This window comes from Miscanthus floridulus, chromosome 10 (assembly GCF_019320115.1).
Source record: "Miscanthus floridulus cultivar M001 chromosome 10, ASM1932011v1, whole genome shotgun sequence".
Lineage (NCBI taxonomy): Eukaryota > Viridiplantae > Streptophyta > Magnoliopsida > Poales > Poaceae > Miscanthus > Miscanthus floridulus.
The window spans coordinates 5,082,235-5,099,443 of NC_089589.1; the positions used below are offsets into that span (position 1 = coordinate 5,082,235).

At 44.7% G+C, this 17,209-nt stretch overlaps 1 protein-coding gene and 1 pseudogene across 3 annotated transcripts; one reads left to right on the forward strand and one right to left on the reverse strand.

Annotated features, from left to right (window-relative positions):
• Positions 1–826: 826 nt before the first annotated feature.
• On the forward strand, positions 827–6,776 carry LOC136487898 (uncharacterized; annotated as a pseudogene).
• On the reverse strand, positions 6,014–11,891 carry LOC136487544 (pentatricopeptide repeat-containing protein At4g14820-like). Of its 3 annotated transcripts, XM_066484666.1 has the most exons (7): positions 11,416–11,891; positions 10,903–11,314; positions 10,157–10,675; positions 9,624–9,800; positions 8,042–9,450; positions 6,402–6,852; positions 6,014–6,305 (listed from the first exon to the last, which is right to left on the reverse strand). In XM_066484666.1, the coding sequence occupies exons 3-5, from the start codon at positions 10,588–10,590 to the stop codon at positions 8,241–8,243; spliced, it is 1,821 nt and encodes a 606-aa protein (XP_066340763.1). In that variant the 5' UTR covers positions 10,591–10,675; positions 10,903–11,314; positions 11,416–11,891; the 3' UTR covers positions 6,014–6,305; positions 6,402–6,852; positions 8,042–8,240. The 3 variants fall into 3 exon arrangements, with proteins under 3 accessions (XP_066340763.1, XP_066340762.1, XP_066340764.1); XM_066484665.1 differs by lacking the exon at positions 10,903–11,314; XM_066484667.1 differs by having other exon boundaries at positions 6,402–6,819; positions 10,157–11,314.
• Between the last annotated feature and the right edge of the window lie 5,318 nt (positions 11,892–17,209).

The window sequence follows — 17,209 nt, forward strand, 5'->3', positions numbered from 1 at the left end:
TTTTTTTTTCGTCTACATTTAGTACTCCATGCATATGCCGTAAGATTTGATGTGACGTATACTGCGTAAAAAATTTTGAAATCTAAACAGACCCTTAGCAAATTATAATATTTTTTTTGATATATAGGAATTTTTCTTTTGAAATTAGCCGAGGAGCCCGGCCGGCCGGTTCACAGGGGCGGCTCACAGGCTCCAGGGAGATTATTTCTGCTTGATGATTTCTTGTCGCCTCTTTTTTTTGTGTGTAATTTTAATTTTGTTTACTTGTTTCCAAATTAAGGTTCCATCCGTCCATGGGTATACAAATGCAAGCAGCATGTAGATACCTCATTCATCATAGTGTGTTGTTCGTCTCTAGATCTATTGTTGCTGCAGGGCAAATTGGCTGAGTGCAGTTCGATGTTGACTACGCCGGGCACCCACGTGTCAGGAGGATCCTAGAGTCCTGCCGCAGCCGCCAGATCCGTGGGGCGGTGGCACCTCGGCCGGGACGTAGTTAAGTCTATTCGGAGGCCGTATTGTATCGTGGATTATTTACTGCTGGCTGATTTGGTGTGAGAGAAAAACACTGTTTTCAGCTGGAAATTTACGATCGTTTACGAGCAAGCGAACAGACTGCGCGAGGACCCGAAACTCGGTTTAGAGCGCGTCGGGCGCCGGTTCGTGGCGTTCGGCGTCGCACCCGGCGGCGCGTGCGCACGGCGCGCATAGGGAGGGAGGCCTGGTGGACGGCGCAGTGCACTACACCCGCCTTGCACGCTGCTCCACTACGCGCGTGTGCCTGCCCTGCGACATCCGCAATGTCCGGTGCGATACCCTGAATTTTATGGTCAACATACTAGAAAAGACTTCTGCTGCCGAGCACAAGACTGTTAAGGAAGAACCCGCTAGTAGAAGGGGTCCTGGTGGTGATGGGGATGATATTGCTGCTGATGGAGCAGCAAACACGTACCACAGGGTATGGATGCTCGACTTGTTTTTAATTCCTTCTTGACGCAGCTCTACGTGGTCTAAGAGAATTAGTTTGTTACTCCTTGGTGATAAGCATTGTGATACTATGCCATTTCACTGCATTATTACCAGGGGCAACATTTCAGATGTATTGAATTCTCAATATAAGAAAGGTGGTGAGAAGAGTAATAAGAGGAAGAGGACAGAAGGTAAGAAATAAGCTAATCACAAAACTTATGATTCCTATGAGCTTTCTTAATTCCCTGCATTACACTTCATATGTAATGTTGTTTTCAGAAGATCTTTTGGGTAAAATACGGTGTTGGGAAAGGCTAGTGATGTTACCAGACAGTTCTGTTAAGTGGTCTGACTATAGCAGCTATCTTGAGGAGTATTATGAACGCAATGCTTCTGGGTTCGTTGCTGCTGCTGCTGCAAAAAAAAAAAATCCGCAAAATGCCACTATTACTGACATGGGTGCTGCTGTTGCCAAATTTGTTAGTAACCCTCTTGCATCTTTACTAAACCACCAATGATCTTACTGAAGCTGTTTGTGTAACATATTTCAAACTCGCAATTTTTTCAATTAGTGTCTCAAGATGGAGGAGGAACTCGTGTCCGCGTGGAATACTCGAGTGTTCCGTAGGTTCGATGACCACCTTGCAGTCAACACTATCATTGAGAGTTGCCTGATCAAGGAGCATGCACTTTCGATGGGTTGAATTGTATCTTCCTTCTGCCATTGCTTTTGTGGTATGTGCGCCTACCTTGCCTGAACAGACCAAATAAAACATGTTTTTTTTTAATTTTACCGTTGTAATGCTATTCTCTTTTGAATCCTAGTGACTGAATTTGTGCTGCTGTTAAGAAAAAAATAGCTAAAATGAGGAGGTGGGGGCTGGAAATCATGCTTGAAAGCTACTCATTGTCACAAATTAAGTGCAATCATCTTGTCTCTTTCATGTAATCTTGAAATAATACTACCTGGAGTCCTGAACGGTGTTTGGATTTGGCAGCTGCACAAACTGGTGCAAATTTTTATAATCAGGGTATGGTATTGTTTTTGACTAATGCCTAGCATTGGTTTCAAGTGTATTACCAGGGAGGCTGAACTGATGTGTGAGACGCTGAAGCATGGTGCTAAGCCTTCTTATGAATACATCCAGCTGAGCAGCGTGATCCGCATGTGCGCCTTGGGCCTTGTGAACCTCAAAGGGAACCAATCTATTGCTTCTGCCGCTGCAATTATGGTTAGTGCCTACCTGCCTCCTGTCAAAATGTGCTAAATTTTAACAAGTATCGATCCATTTCTGTTCTGTAAATCACCTACTCATGTTGGCACTGCTGGTTGCAAAATGATGGATGTCAAGGGTATGGCAAATGAGGCAAAAATGATATGTGATTGGATGAAGAGAGAGAACAAGCTTGTTACCTTCAGCTTGTCAGAGCCTCAGGGGCTCGAGGAGTGCTGCCTGATCCGGTAGAAAGCCCTGAATGCTATGACCAGCATATTGCATGAGTCTTCCGTTCCTTCTTCCAAGGTTAGTGGAAAATATATATAGCTGTATGTCTTTTCTGGTCCATCGAAATACTGATACCATAGCCGTGACTAGTACATGATTTTTCTTTTTGGCCTCGTTCGCTCGGAGGAATTCTGGATAAATCTGGAGGAATTTGTAAGAGGAAAATACTATTTCGGATGAAAAAAGAAGCGGATCAAGCCGGGTTTGAGGGCACGCGAACGGAGCTCATGCCCTCAAACCCGGCTTGATCCACTTCTTTTTTCATCCGAAACAGTATTTTCCTCTCACAGCGTCTCTATCTCTGGACATTCGTTATTGTATTTGTACAGTAGGTTCACATACTGGTCATGTTTTACCTCAGCACATACTAGTCATGTTTGTTGTCTGGGCCTTGTTTAGATTGCCTCAAAATTCTAAGTTTTTTCACTCTCTCTCCATCACATCAATTTTTGGACGCATGCATGGAGCATTAAATGTAGGTAAAAAAAATAACTAATTACACAGTTTGGTTGTAAATCACGAGATGAATCTTTTGAGCCTAGTTAGTCCATAATCGGACAAAGTTTGTCAAATACAAACGAAACGTGCTACAGTGTCTAGATTGCAAAAATTTGCAATCTAAACAAGGCCCTGGTATGTAAGAACGAAGAAACATTTACTGAGTTTCTTATTGTTTCTTTGTTGATCAGTAAAAGTACAGTTACATTTTGATGGCATTTCCCTACTGTTCCTCGCAATTGCAATGCTATCGTGATTGCAGATGCGGGACGATGCAATGCCATAACCAAGCAAGGACTATAGCAAGGATGGCACCCATGGATAACATCATTGTTTTACCTAGAACACTATATATGGTCGTAGTTTGAGCTGTAATAATGTATGTACCTTTTTTTTGTGCTTGGGAGATCTGCCTTCGGTGAATGAAATAGTACAACCAGTATGTGGTACTGTCTGATCTTATATATCAACATCGTTATGGTGCTATATTACGCTCAGTAAATCCTCGAAAACTCTGGTGACGCTGACACCGGTCTAGTTGTCTGATTCCTCCTACGAAATTCCCTCTCGTCTCCACCGGGATACCGGATACTATCGGAGGGTCTTTTGAATCTGGGCCTGAGCCTTTTACGATTTTGGGCGAAGCAGAGTGAAAAGTCCACTGACTAGTTTGGCCCATCCGACCACAAAGTTTCTCACTTGCTCCCTAGGCCCTAGCTTTAACAAGCTAATTGCCAGTTGCCACCCGATCCTTAGCTAATTGCCACCCGTAATAGCTTTCTGAAAAGCAGAGATGTTTTTCCGTTCAAAAAAAAAAAAAAACCCTTAGCTCACCATAATAATGCACGCCGCCGCCGTCGGAATGCATCTCTCTTTCCCACCGCAGCTTGCAGCTCCTACATCCCTGGCAGACTCACCCCTCGCCAAGTCGCCATCCAACTTTATCGCCTAAAAACCAGTACAGGTTCAAACAGGACGGAACAGAACAGAACAAATGGGCTTGGAAAGTTTATGTCACTGCCAGCAATTGCATAAAACTGTGGTAAAATGCGCGTCATACGTTCTACACGAGCAAATCATCGGCCGCTTCCGTAGGCCCACCGTCTCATTGCTTGCGCTTTTACCATGTCTCTCGCTCTGCCCGTGAGTTTATTTCCACTTCCTCCTCTGTCGCAGCACCTCGCGGCTGTCCCATCCTGGACGTGGACGTGCACTCCCCTCGCTGTTGCCGCGCCCCCCCCCCATCCGCCGCCGCTCGCTCGTGCCCCATCACGTGTGCCACCCGCTCCCTCCTGTCGCACGCGTTGGTGCTGGTGGTGCTCGCTCCGCCCCGTCGCGCGCACCGCCCACCCGGCCGACCCAAGCCTGATGCTGGTGGCGGTGGTGCTCGCACGCCACCACTCGGCGCCGACTCCCACCCCAACGGCCGGAATTGACTGGGACATGCGCTCTCTCTCCCCTATGTTGCAAATATATGTTTCAAGTGTTTCAGACGTTTCAGAGGTATGTTGCAGTTGTTTTATATGGATGTTGCAAAAGTAGATCGGGGATATAGCATATGTTGCAAATGTTTTAGAGACATGTTGTAAGAGTTTGTTCAAAATGTTTCATCTGTTCTAGACGTATGTTGCAAGCGTTTTGATCTAGATATTGCATATGTTTCACACATACGTTGCAACAGTATTTTCTAAATGTTTCATCTGTTCCAGTCTTCCGTTGCAACAAGTGTTTTCAAGTTGTAAGTTGCAAATGTTCTATCTAGATGTTGCATATGTTTTCACACACATGTTTGCGAGTGTATGTTCAAGATGTTTCATCTATTTTTCAGACGTATGTTGCGTTTAAGTGTTTCATATTGCACGTATTTCATGCTGTTCGGAGAGTCAGGGGGCGCGGGGGGAGTGATGGTGCAGGTGCCGGGGAATGTGGCATGGTGAGCCGGTGGCCGGCGAACGTGGCATGTGGCACGCGGGTGCCGGCGGTCAGGGGCATGACAGGGTAGGATGCGCCTGCAGGGTGGGGCGAACGGATGGGGCAGGTCAAATCGAGACAGATGGGGCAGATTGCGAGCGAGTCATACGGACACGACGACGGCGCGATGCGCATGCAAGCAGGGTGAATTAGCGTTCGGGAGGCAGGTGGTGCAAGCGCGCGCGGAAAACGGCCATCCGATGTAATCCTATCCCGTCGGACGTTTGGCACCGGCATGCCCACTTCTACAGTACTCATTTTGGTTTCTAGCATAAAATTTCACATGGATACGGTACAGACTATCGGCCATGTTCGCTTCGCTGATAAGCCAGACTGAATAGTACTGTTCGCTAATTTGTTGTGAGAGAAAAACATTGTACCATGGCTGATAAGTTCAAGCAGAACCGAACGTCATCAGGCACCAAAACATTGTGAAACGCCCATTCTCCCAGCTGAAGCAAATATTGCACATGAAGATTGCAACGCCTTCATCATGCTCTTAACAACTCCGTTCATGAGTGCACATAGTTCTACATAGGCGTTCTTGCCCAAAGATTCAGTAGGGGGGGACACTCGGTCACTATGCCTCCAGAATGAACACAGATATAAACCTCTGTAACCTGACTACGCATCCACCCTATCCTTGTTCATTTCCTGTTGTCCATGTCCATAGCTACAAAATGTTGGGTAAGTGGCAGCTGTACTTCAACTTGGGATGTGGGCAGAGCACTTGCTGCAGAGCCATATCCAGTCACACCCTCACGGAACAATTCGTCGTACATCAGGCACATGAACTAATATATGGCACGGGCAGAAGACCATTTTGGTTTCCCCCGTGGGACTTGGCTAAGCAGGGGCAAAATAGTCTTTTTAATATGGAATATACATTTAGATTTACCAAAGCTAGGTGATAAAAGTTAGCTAGGATACATCCAAACAGATCTATCTAATAAGTTAGCTAATCTCAACACAGCTACCGATTGTAAAAATACACTTTTGCCCTCCCACCTATCTCTATCCATAAGCCTCTCTGATAGTAGATAAGAAAGAAAGGACATTTTAGATAAAACTACCCATGCATCCACCTTTTATCTAATGGATCCAAATAACATTTGGCTAATAGTTAATCAGCTAATAGTTAACTAGTTAATATTAGTGTATATTGTTTGTCACAAAAAAAAACTAGCTAATATTAGCTGTGGCCTATTCCATGGACAGCTAAACCAAGGAGGGCGACGGGGACGTGTTGACACCACCTGCACATTGGTGGTAGTGGAGTGGCTCACCGCACGGCTGCCCACGCAGGCATGCGCTCAGTGCTCTGTTTCCAACTTGGCTGTGTGCGCAAGAGATTTCAACAATCTGTACAAGACATCGACACCCAAATTAAAGTTAGTACAGCATGAATTGCATGCATAAATATGCACAATGAAATTACAGAATATATGGAATCCGTACCTGTCTTGTATTGTCATACCACTTTCCCCTCTACCATTAATTTGTGTCTACATCCAACTAACTAGTTGACATTCTCTTACATTGTGCCCCAATGATGCATCAGAGAATTTTGGTTGCAGGTTGAGGAGAAATCCTCATTGGAATGGAAGTAATCATAAATCCGTTCCCAATAGTTGCTCCTAGTTTGGTTGGTTCTTTGACAAGATCCATACTGACATTGATTGAGTCATGTTGACACCAATAGTGCATCTTCCTGCCCGCTGAAATTCTTTGATCTTGTCTGATTTGGTCTCTCAGTGGGTGCTGCTCCCAGATTCTGTGACAGTTGCTCTTAAGGTTGGTATTCAGTTCAAGGTCAAGCAGTGGGTTGAATGACTCGCTCATCAGATTGAAAAATAACCATTGCCTTCCATAGTCTCTGATCATGCAAGAGATATTGTCAATCCATGTACTGCACAAGAGATGTTTTGCAAATAAGATGACAGACACCAAGATGTTCATTTTCTAATCTGTTCATGATCATGGAGAATAAGATGACAGGCAGTTCATTATGACCTTGCAGTACAAGTGCAATATTCTGTGCTTTCAACATGTGTCTCGACATGAGCATTTGTGTACAGGAAAGTGCAAATTTTTTTGTACAAGCAGCCTAGGTCAGAAACAGAGCACAAATGGAACCAATAGAAAAATTCAACTACGGACAAAAAGGATAAATGACAATACCGTTCAGGCTTAGCTTGAATAACCAGATCTACTGGTTCTCTATCTAGTGTCAAGATAAAGAGAATAATCACTCTAAGGAAAACTTAACATTCTAAAAAAAATCATAAAGCATTGCTCTCAAGGTAAACTTAGTATGGCAGGTACAGAACACATATAAACATAACATGTGCAGTATAATTGTCAATTGCAGACATACAGGAATGGTCGAGTTATTTGGCTATTTGAGCAAAGCTGTACACCATACTGATTTTGTTGATTGAAATTTTCATCTCACATGAAAATCACCATTAACTTGGGCGTGTTTGGTTGAGCGCCTCACAGGCAGCGACTGAGCCCCAGGCGCTCGAAATTGAACGGCTGGGGACGCTGCCTGCACCAGGCAGCTCCGTGCAGGAGCAAACCAAACACACCATTGGTCCCTTTATTGTCACAAGGCACCAAAAGCCATTGGTTTCTATTTTCTCAAAGTTCATCACGGTAAGCAATCTAATAATCTTCTTGTTTCTATTTCTATAGAAAACTAAATGACAATTCTGAGGTCAAGTCTCCAAATTGTTTTGCCACTGAATTATGTCACTGAGATGTGGCTCAAAGAGTTATATAGCAGGGCAAAAGAACTTTGCTACAAGCCAACAAGTTTATCAGATGAGCAATCATGTGTTTGTCAAAACAATTGCCAAACAATTTCTAAACTGATAAATGAGGGTCATCCTATTGCAGTAAACAAGTTATAAAATATATACTAATAACAGGATGCTCTGTTAAGTGGAGAGCAAAGAAAAATTGTTGGATATCACAATACTGCATAATGAATAAAAACTGATAAGAAAGACCTGCATTCACACTATGCAATCCAGAAATGAGTGGCGATTCTCAAAAAAGTTGGCTAATCTTTGGCAAGATGTGGTATCCCCTACCTTAAATTACTAGGCAGAAGAAATAACAAGTTTCCCACTATGCAGCAGAACAGATTCTCTCATATCCTCGTTTCACATGTCTACTTAAACAATCTCAACATTCAGGGCAGCCGTGCATCTTTAGTTCACAACTTTTGAAAGATCTTGTCACTTTCTGGATATTTTTCACCTCCAGCTGCAAACTCATGAAAAGGCTCATTCAGCTCATCCAACTCAAGCCTGTTTCTTTTGAGACTCCGTGGAGTTTCATTACTTCCCTCACCTCCTGAGCATCATTCAAGTTATCAGATTTCATGTATATCTTTGATAAAAGCACAGATGCTCCGCCATGATTAGGATCCAACTGCAAAATTTTCTTGGCAGCAAATGCGCCGAGCTTGAGATCACCATGCATCCAGCATGCTGCTAAAAGAGATCCCCAGATAGGCACATTAGGCCCTAAGTGCATTGACTCTATGAGATTAACTGCTTCTTGCATAAGTTTAGCCCTTCCTAGAAGATCCACCATACAACCATAGTGCTCATGCTTGGGTTCAATCCCGTATTGTTGAACCATAGAGCTAAACAATGAACGGCCTTCATGAACTAGACCAGCATGACAGCAAGCATAAAGTAAATTAAGAAATGTCACTTCATTGGGTTCAACGCCTTCATTTTTCATCTGCTCAAACAGACATAAGGCAGATTTTCCATCGCCATGCATAGCAAAAGCAGTAATCATACTTGTCCAGGTGATGACATTCTTCTGAGGCATTTCATTGAAGATATTAAATGCAAGGTTAATACCCCCACATTTGGCGAACATATCAATAAGAGTATTGTAAATGTTCAATATCTTATTCAACCCATTATTCTTAATGAAGGCATGGATCCATTTGGCTTTATCGAGGGAACCTAAACTAGCACATGCAGATATGACACTTAACATGGTAACTTCATCAGGCCTGATACCACACTCCTGCATATCATTGAACAGACTCAATGCTTCATTAGGTTGGTTACTATCAGCATATCCTGATACCATAGCACTCCAAGATACCACATCCTTCTCTGGCATTCCATCAAATATAGAGCGAGCAATCTCAACTTTTCTGTTCCTGGCGTACCCAAAAACCATGGCAGTTGATGATACCAAGTCCTTCCTTGGCATCCCATTATATAGCTTTTCTGCCATCTCCATGTTCGCACAAGTAGCATACAAATTTATGAGAGCACTACTGAGGTGAGCACTGATAAGAATGTCTGACACCAACATGTATGAGTGGATGGCTCTTCCAGTTCTCAAATGCCTTATATGCCCACAAGCTGATAGAACAGTAGCAAGGATCAATTGGTCTGGAAGAACTCCAGAATTCTTCATCTTAGCAAATAGAAGCAAAGCTTCTTTGTAGTTCCGAGTCTGACAATAACTGCCAATTGATATCAAAGAGGTCTATAACAGTTTGTATGAAAAATGGAACTGCCAAGTAGCATGTAGAATGGAGAATACAGACTAGCAGCAAACAAATTATTTGTAAAGATGGCTGCATTAGACGGAATTTTGCTATTCATAGACTTTCAGCATGGTAAACAGAGGGCGTACCCAGTGCAGAGAGCTCCCGCTCTGTGCAGAGTCTGGGGAAGGGTGTCAGTGGCAAGCCTTACCCTCGCCCGTGCAATGCGAGGAGACCGCGACTCGAACCCGGGACCTTCCAGTCGCAGGCGGTAAGACTCTACCGCTTGCACCAGGCTCGCCCTTCTCAGCATGGTAAACAAAGATCTTTGAAAAAACAAAATACTGGGAATCAATATGCCATTTGTCAAGTATATGAATCATGGATAATGCAGAGTATATTCTACTTTCTTTAAGGTTCCTTGATTGCACCACCTTGCAAATTACCAAGTTATGTTAAAAATGGAGAAATCTGACAAGAAACACAGTTTTTCTAAAGGTTTGAGATAATACTTAATGCCTTCCAAATTTGAAGACAGAATTACTACACTTCACAAACTGGGCAGAGCTGATCTGAATCATCTGATTGAATGTGAACCTAATTAACTTGGCACGCAACATCTACTTGTTCCAATTTTGACAAACAATTGCAGAAACAAACAAGTTCGCTCAAGCGAGTATACCTATCAAGCATGACGCCCCAGGAGACGACGTCCCGCACGGCCATTCCATCAAACACTTTCCGCGCGTCCCCCACACATCCGCACACCGCATATGCCCCGACCAGCGCGGTTCCGACGAACCCATCCTCTAGTGACCCAACCCTGACTGCCAGCGCGTGCGCGCCTCCGACGTACGCGCCAGCACCCTCGCAGCGAGCAGCGGAGCGGAGTAGGGCAGGAAGCGCCCAGGGCCCCGGTGGGGGCAGGCCGGCGCGGCGGAGGCAGGCGCAGGCAGCGAGCACGAGGCGTGGGATGGAGGCGGCTGCACGGATGGTGGCGAGGTACGCCCGGTCGGGGTCCGAGTGGGTCGCCGGCGGCGTGGGGATGGGGTGGCCGCGGCGGAGGAGGACGGCTTGGAGCTGACGCAGGTGGTGGTGGTGCACATGCGGGTCCATTTTGGAGTGCCAGTGTCTCGTTGAGCCGTCCGATGGTGCCTTTGGATGGCCGAGATTGATTAAGCCGTTGGTAGTTGATTACTGACTGCATAATAATAAGTGACAATTATAGTACCTAGAAGGTCTCATAACGCCTTAAACTCTACAAATAAGTTCGAAACGTGCGTAAATGACAATATAAATTGTTCAAACATAAGATACAATCTTACATAAATAGAAGATTTCAATGCTAGTCTAAGGCTTTTTCTTTACGTGCATCTTTTTAGCCAATGAGATATGATGTGTTTGCAATGTATTCTTCAAAAATCTTACCATTTCTTGTCACTCTCGAGACCAAAACCATAAAGGGTCACTGGTCATAGTAATCACTGTCACCATACAATTCAATAAATGCCATGAAACTGGCCGGCATCCTATGTCTATACTAAAATCACAATTCACAGAATACTTTGCAAAAGACAGGTACAAGAAACGCCGTTTTCTGTCCCGGAGCACACTATTCCTAACAGCATATCAGAAACTCTTCTACGTGGGTGGTATTCATATGCTGAAAAACAAATTCACATTTCACCATCACCAATTACTCATCAGAGATGCAGAGCAGCAGTCAGCACTCTGCGGAGGCAAAGCGCTTTAGATTTTTTTTTTTCATCTTTCACCGATGCAAACAAATTCCACTCAGTATAGCATATCATGCTATTATTCCATCTTAGTTTCCTATGCCCTAATAAGAAATCAAATATTGCAAATTGCAATGCAATTATTAGAAACTAGACAATGGCATTCATATGAATGAAAGTCAGAAATTGATACCCGGTTACTCACAATGATCTTGGGTCTGGCCTCTGTTGATCTTGGGTATTTCCTCTCTTGCCTGTGGCTCTGGCCACTGTCTGTGCCTCTGAACTCTCTGCGACTATGCAGCAAGACAACAACCGCCAGCCAGCACACCAATACTGCAGCCTGCACCCTGCAGGAGCAGCCGAGTAGGCAAATACAGCAGGAGCAGGCGAGCCGCGAGCCGCGACCAGACGAGCAGGGCGGCGGGTGCTGGCCCGTTGGGGGAATGGGGGCGACCTGGCCACGTGGGCCCGGGCAGCGCCCAGCGCCAGCAGACAGCAAGCAGCACTGCAGCAGGGCGCGGGAGGCCGGGGCACGAGATCTATCGGCGCGCCGCTAGCCCAGGCCGGCAGGTCGCCGCACGCGGCACGCCGCTGATGCCTCGATGGGAGGCCGGAGGCGGGAGCGCCGAGGGGGCGAAGGAGAACAGAGGAGTGGCCGCCGCCGCTCGAGAATTTCGAGTCTCGACTGCCTTTCCTATGGGCTCTTCGTGGGCTCAATCGAAGACCCCGTTCCCGAGGGCCCATATCCGCCCCTGGATAGCAGCGGCGGCTGCCCAGCGGGCAGTGGCAGCCCGACCGCGCTGAAAGATGGGACAAACGGTGGTAAACTCAATGTTGTTTCTTATAAGAGTAAATTGCACGGCCGGTCCTTAAAGTATTTGACGATTCTCATTTGGGTCTCCAAACTATGAAATTGCACGTTTGACTACCTAATATATTTAAGTGATCTCATCCAGGTCTAAAATAGACACGATGAGGGTTAGAAGCTGACGTGGACATGATTTGAACAGAAAATGGCGTTGACCGGCGGGTTCTCGCCGGCGACAAGACCTGCATCCACACGTCCCTCTTGGCCTCACGGACACGCGCAAAGGGACGGGACGGCTCCGAGGTGCTCATCGAGACTTGGTTGGCCAACCGATTGAAGCAGAGGCGGAGCAGAAGGCGCTGCCGGCGTCGAGGACGTAGACGGCGGCGTGAACCGGCGGTCGAATCGGCGTTCTGGCGCGTCCTGTGTGTCCTCGTCGCAACCAACGAGCCGAGCACTCCGCCGTGCACTCGTCGCCGGAGCTCATGTTCCCCAGGAGCACGAACTTGTCTGGCACCTTCATGTTGGGCATCGCCAAGAACGCATCCCCCTCGTCGCCGCACGGTGCCAGCGCCTGACTCCAGCGGCAGCCCGCTGAGAAGACGCCGCCGCTCCACTCCGCTTGGCTCAGCGGCTCGAAGCCATCAAGGCATTTGCACATCGCCACGGGCAGCGTGTTGTCGCAGTAGCCGTAGGCGCCACAGCTGCCATAGGGGCTGTAGGAGCGCGACGGCCTGTGGCAGAACCTCCTAAGTTATAGGGCCCACATGCACCTGTCACTGTCCGACGACCTTTGACATTTATGCATATGTTTCCATTAACTTAAAAAAGACTGTCGGGTGTCCTCGGGGAACCCTGAATCATCCACGATTTCCGAGCAGGATCACGTTACAGAGTCATTGCAGTATTACAACATTTATTCAAATATCAATACCAGAGTAAAAACAACAGCGAAAGTCTTACAATAACATAATTTACAAAACAGTAGTTTCAAACCTCACGACTAGGTTCGATGTTTATTACAAAACGAAATAGTGGAGTGGCATTATAATATAATACAAAACACACAATGAAACTGCCCTGCCCAAGGGCCACACATTTACTTCTCATCGTCATCACAAGGAACAACTGTCATGCAGCATGATCCAAAACAGATCTGCTCATGAGGCTCACCTGCAACAAGGGGTCAACGAACCCTGAGTACAAAAGTACTCAACAAGACTTAACCGAAATAAAACTAATAGAACTCAGAAATGCCGGTTCATGGGATTCAAGGTATGGCTTTAACAATAATCCAAGTTCTTTTGCGTAAAACTCAAAGGTAAAACTTCATAAGTACCACATGTGAATCTGCCATGATCCGTAATGAGATCATGAACTTCATATCGATCTCTTTCACAAACCTTTCTCAAGTTCCAGTTATTAATACTACGATGATGAACAGTGAGTTGAGTCTCCATAACCGAGGAGCAACGACGATTTGAACCTATTAAACCCAGCTGGGAATTCCAGACCACACGACATATGCAGGTCCCTGACCTACATATACCAACCTGCACTCAGATCCTCTAAAACAAGAACGGATCCGCGCCACCCGAGAATATAGTACTCCACCAATCCAGCCCATGGCCACGTGGGTACACGCTATTCCCGCCATCTCTCCACTCCCAGTGCGCGAGTAGCCATTCTCGTACTAGAATCGCCAAGTTAAGGCTTACCGGAGTATGTGGTTAGTACTACAAATTCTCACCTCATGCAATTCAACAACGGACGTGCCTTAATCAACACAGGCAGAAAGACCCCGCTCATAAGACCTCTATGTCTGGTGGCTCACACTCACCGAGTCCGCCCGGTCTAGATTTATTACTCCACATTCCCATATCACATGCTAACATAATTAACCAATGTTCCATTTAAAACTTGCAGGTGGCAGGTAGTCACCCGACTTTCATCGTTCTACGCATAGCTAAGCAAAACTAGGCATATACGAGTTTAAAACTGGTAATATGGTAAATATCGAATAACAAGGGTGGTAATGCACCAATTAGGCTCTTACTTAACTCCTAATCACTTAATGCAGTAACGGAAAGCAAAAGCGAAATTAATTTATAAAACACAAGGTAGGGTTGTATGCATCCGGGGCTTGCCTTCGTTGACGGAAAAGTCTGGTTCCTGCGACGTTTCACAAGTATTCGATCCGACCTCAGCAGACGGATTAACCTCTTCCACAACTTGATTAACTACCACGTGTTCACCTTCGTTCACTACACGTAGTAACAATGCCATGTTTAACATGATGCGGAATACGAAACATGATGCTCGATGATGGATGCAAAAATTAACAATTTGAATACAACTTTCCTTCACGGTACAGTGGCAAGTCAAACTAATCAAACCTTTTTCGCAACACCCAAATCAATTGCCAAGGATCATTATCAACTAATGACCCAAGGACATTACTCAATAAAAAATTCAAACAGAACCTAATTCATTAAAGGTTACTATTTGCTTTTATGAATTAATTATTTAATTCAAAATTATGAAATAAATCAACTTATTCTAATTGAGCTCAAATTTTTTTGTAAATGTTCATTACATAATAAGTAAGTGGCAAAACAAATTTCATAATTTTTGGACAATTAAATAAGCCTAGAAAAATCATGGAAATCCATTTATTAATAAATTGAGTAATTTTTATCACATTCAAAAAGTACTAAAAAACATTATTTCATATTTTTCTTAAATACTATACATCACAGAGAAGTCCCACAAAAATTTTCATAATTTTTGGAGCTCTAAATAAATCTACACAAAATTAACAAAAATAGACACTATTCATTCAAATATGAAAATAGAAAAATTTCATTTGAACGTTGAGTCACTGACAACCCGACCCCACCTGTCATCCCTAACCTCGCGCGTTTGACCACGACGGCGACGGCGTTGACCGACGTAAACTCGTCGACGGTGAGTCCAACGGCGACGGCCAAAGTACCAAAATGATCACCAAGACTAGGCGCATCGATTGACATCCCTATCAGCACTGATTACGACCCTATACTAGCTCGTCGTCGGCCATGGCGGACGCGGTGGCACGGCAGCGCTACGCCGGCGGTGTGCAACCGGTAGAGCTCAAACAAGGGATCCAGGAAGCACCAGTGGCTCACCCCGAACGTGTTGAAGCAAGGAGCGAGGTCGGAGAAGCAACGGAGAGGCGTGACGACGATCACGGTGATCACGGCGGAGCAAAGATCGTTGGTGAGGAAGAACCGGCGACTGCAGTGGTCAAAATGAGCAACCAACTATGGATTAAGTACCACAGCATCGAAACAAAATGGAATCAACCAAAACCAGGGACGGAGATGCACCGTGGAGCTCTGGCCGCGGCGAATCGTGCTCGGCGGAGGAGTTGCCGGCCACGAGGAAGAAGACGATGCAACTCGAGTTCTCGACGAAGACAAACCAAATTGGTGGGTCGGCTGGATGTGTAAGGAGTAAGCGAAACTAGAACTAGCTTATCAGCGACGGTGGAGCACAACAACGATGGCGCGGGCTCGCCGGAGATGAGCAAGGTGATGGGAAAAAAACAGAGCAAGAAGAAAGGGTAAAGACGACGGCGGCTCAGGCTATAAAGGGAGCCAAGAAGCTCGAGGAAGCTACGCTGTGGCCTTCACCGCACCAGCGCGATGCCAAAACGGCCATGACCGCGCCTGGAACGCCGAAGAAGGAAACGCCGGCAATGTAGCTTCGGCGGTGGACACTGTTCACAAAAATTACAGATTTGCCATTCGCCAAATTTCACAAATTACTCCCAAGTTTTTATAACAACTCAAAAATCTTGCAATATAAAAGTTGTCTAAAATCAAAAGTTCTACAACTTTGCTTTTATAACCAACCCCTAATTCAGTCTAGATTTTGAAATGAACTTTTGAATTTGAATAGGGAAATTTAACGAATTACGCCTTTTCGAATTACTCCAAATTTTTCTAAACAACTTAAAAAACTCCAAAAATAAACTTTGTATAACTTGTCAAGCTCTACACTTTTGCTTTTGGGCTCAACCCCAAAATATGCTTAGATTTTGAAATGAATTTTTAGGGTAGGGTTTAAATACTAAAAATCAGGGTTTTCTGGAAAATTCAAATCCAAACCAAATTTTGACATGATTCAAACGATTCAATTCAACACTCATAACACAAATGTAAACTTGTTTTAGTGAATGCATATCAAAGTTTGCAATTTGACCAAATGCCTTGCAATGCATATGATGACATGTCATGTTTTTAATATTTAAACACCCGGGGTGTTACAATCCTTCCCCCTAAAAGAAATCTGGCCCCGAGATTCAAAGCCATAGAGTAAATAATGGAAAAGGAAATGTGTCAGTCCAAAAACATTCAAAACTTATCCATAAAACAGCTGAGGTTCCTTTACAAAACATAACTTGTAGCAACCGAGCTCAACTAACATTACTCTATTCTATATTGACGCTAGAAACTCTGGAAACTTTTCTAATAAGTAATCTTCTGATTCCCAAGTAGCTTCCTCTTCTAAATATTGATTCCATTGTATTTTATAGAACTTGATTGTCCGTCTTCGAGTAACACGATCTTTCTGATCTAACACTCGGATAGGATATTCGGAATAAGTTAAATCCGGTTCTAGTTCCACTCCTTCAACTTCAACATTCTGTTCAGGCACTCGGAGACACTTCTTCAATTGAGAAATATGGAACACATCATGTACAGCTGCGAGACGTTCAGGTAATTTCAAGCGATATGCCACTTTTCCATACCTTTCCAAAATTTGATATGGTCCAATATATCGAGGTGCCAACTTTCCTTTAACACCAAAACGGGTAACTCCTTTTATTGGTGATACTTTCAGATATACAAAGTCTCCTTTGTTAAATACCAATGGTCTCCATCTTCTATCCGCATAGCTCTTTTGGCGGGACTGAGCTATCTTTAAATTACTCTGTATTTGCCTAACCTTGTCTTTTGTTTCTTTTACAAGGTCAACTCCAAAGAATCTTCTTTCTCCAGGCTCAGACCAACTCAATGATGTTCTGCATCTACGACCATAGAGTGCTTCAAATAGAGCCATTCTAATGCTTTCCTGATAACTATTGTTATATGAGAACTCGGCCAAAGGTAAGCATTCATCCCACTTATTGGAATAGTTAAGG

What these genes read in the sequence shown, in the direction of transcription:
- LOC136487544 (XM_066484665.1), bottom strand. Translation starts at nt 10,590, where the DNA reads ATGGACCCGCATGTGCACCACCACCACCTGCGTCAGCTCCAAGCCGTC. An exon ending in TGGGGCGTCATGCTTGATAG is followed by an intron (nt 9,801 to 10,156) that starts GTATACTCGCTT and finishes GTTTTTTCAAAG; the next exon opens with ATCTTTGTTTACCATGCTGA. An exon ending in GCGGGAGCTCTCTGCACTGG is followed by an intron (nt 9,451 to 9,623) that starts GTACGCCCTCTG and finishes ATCAATTGGCAG; the next exon opens with TTATTGTCAGACTCGGAACT.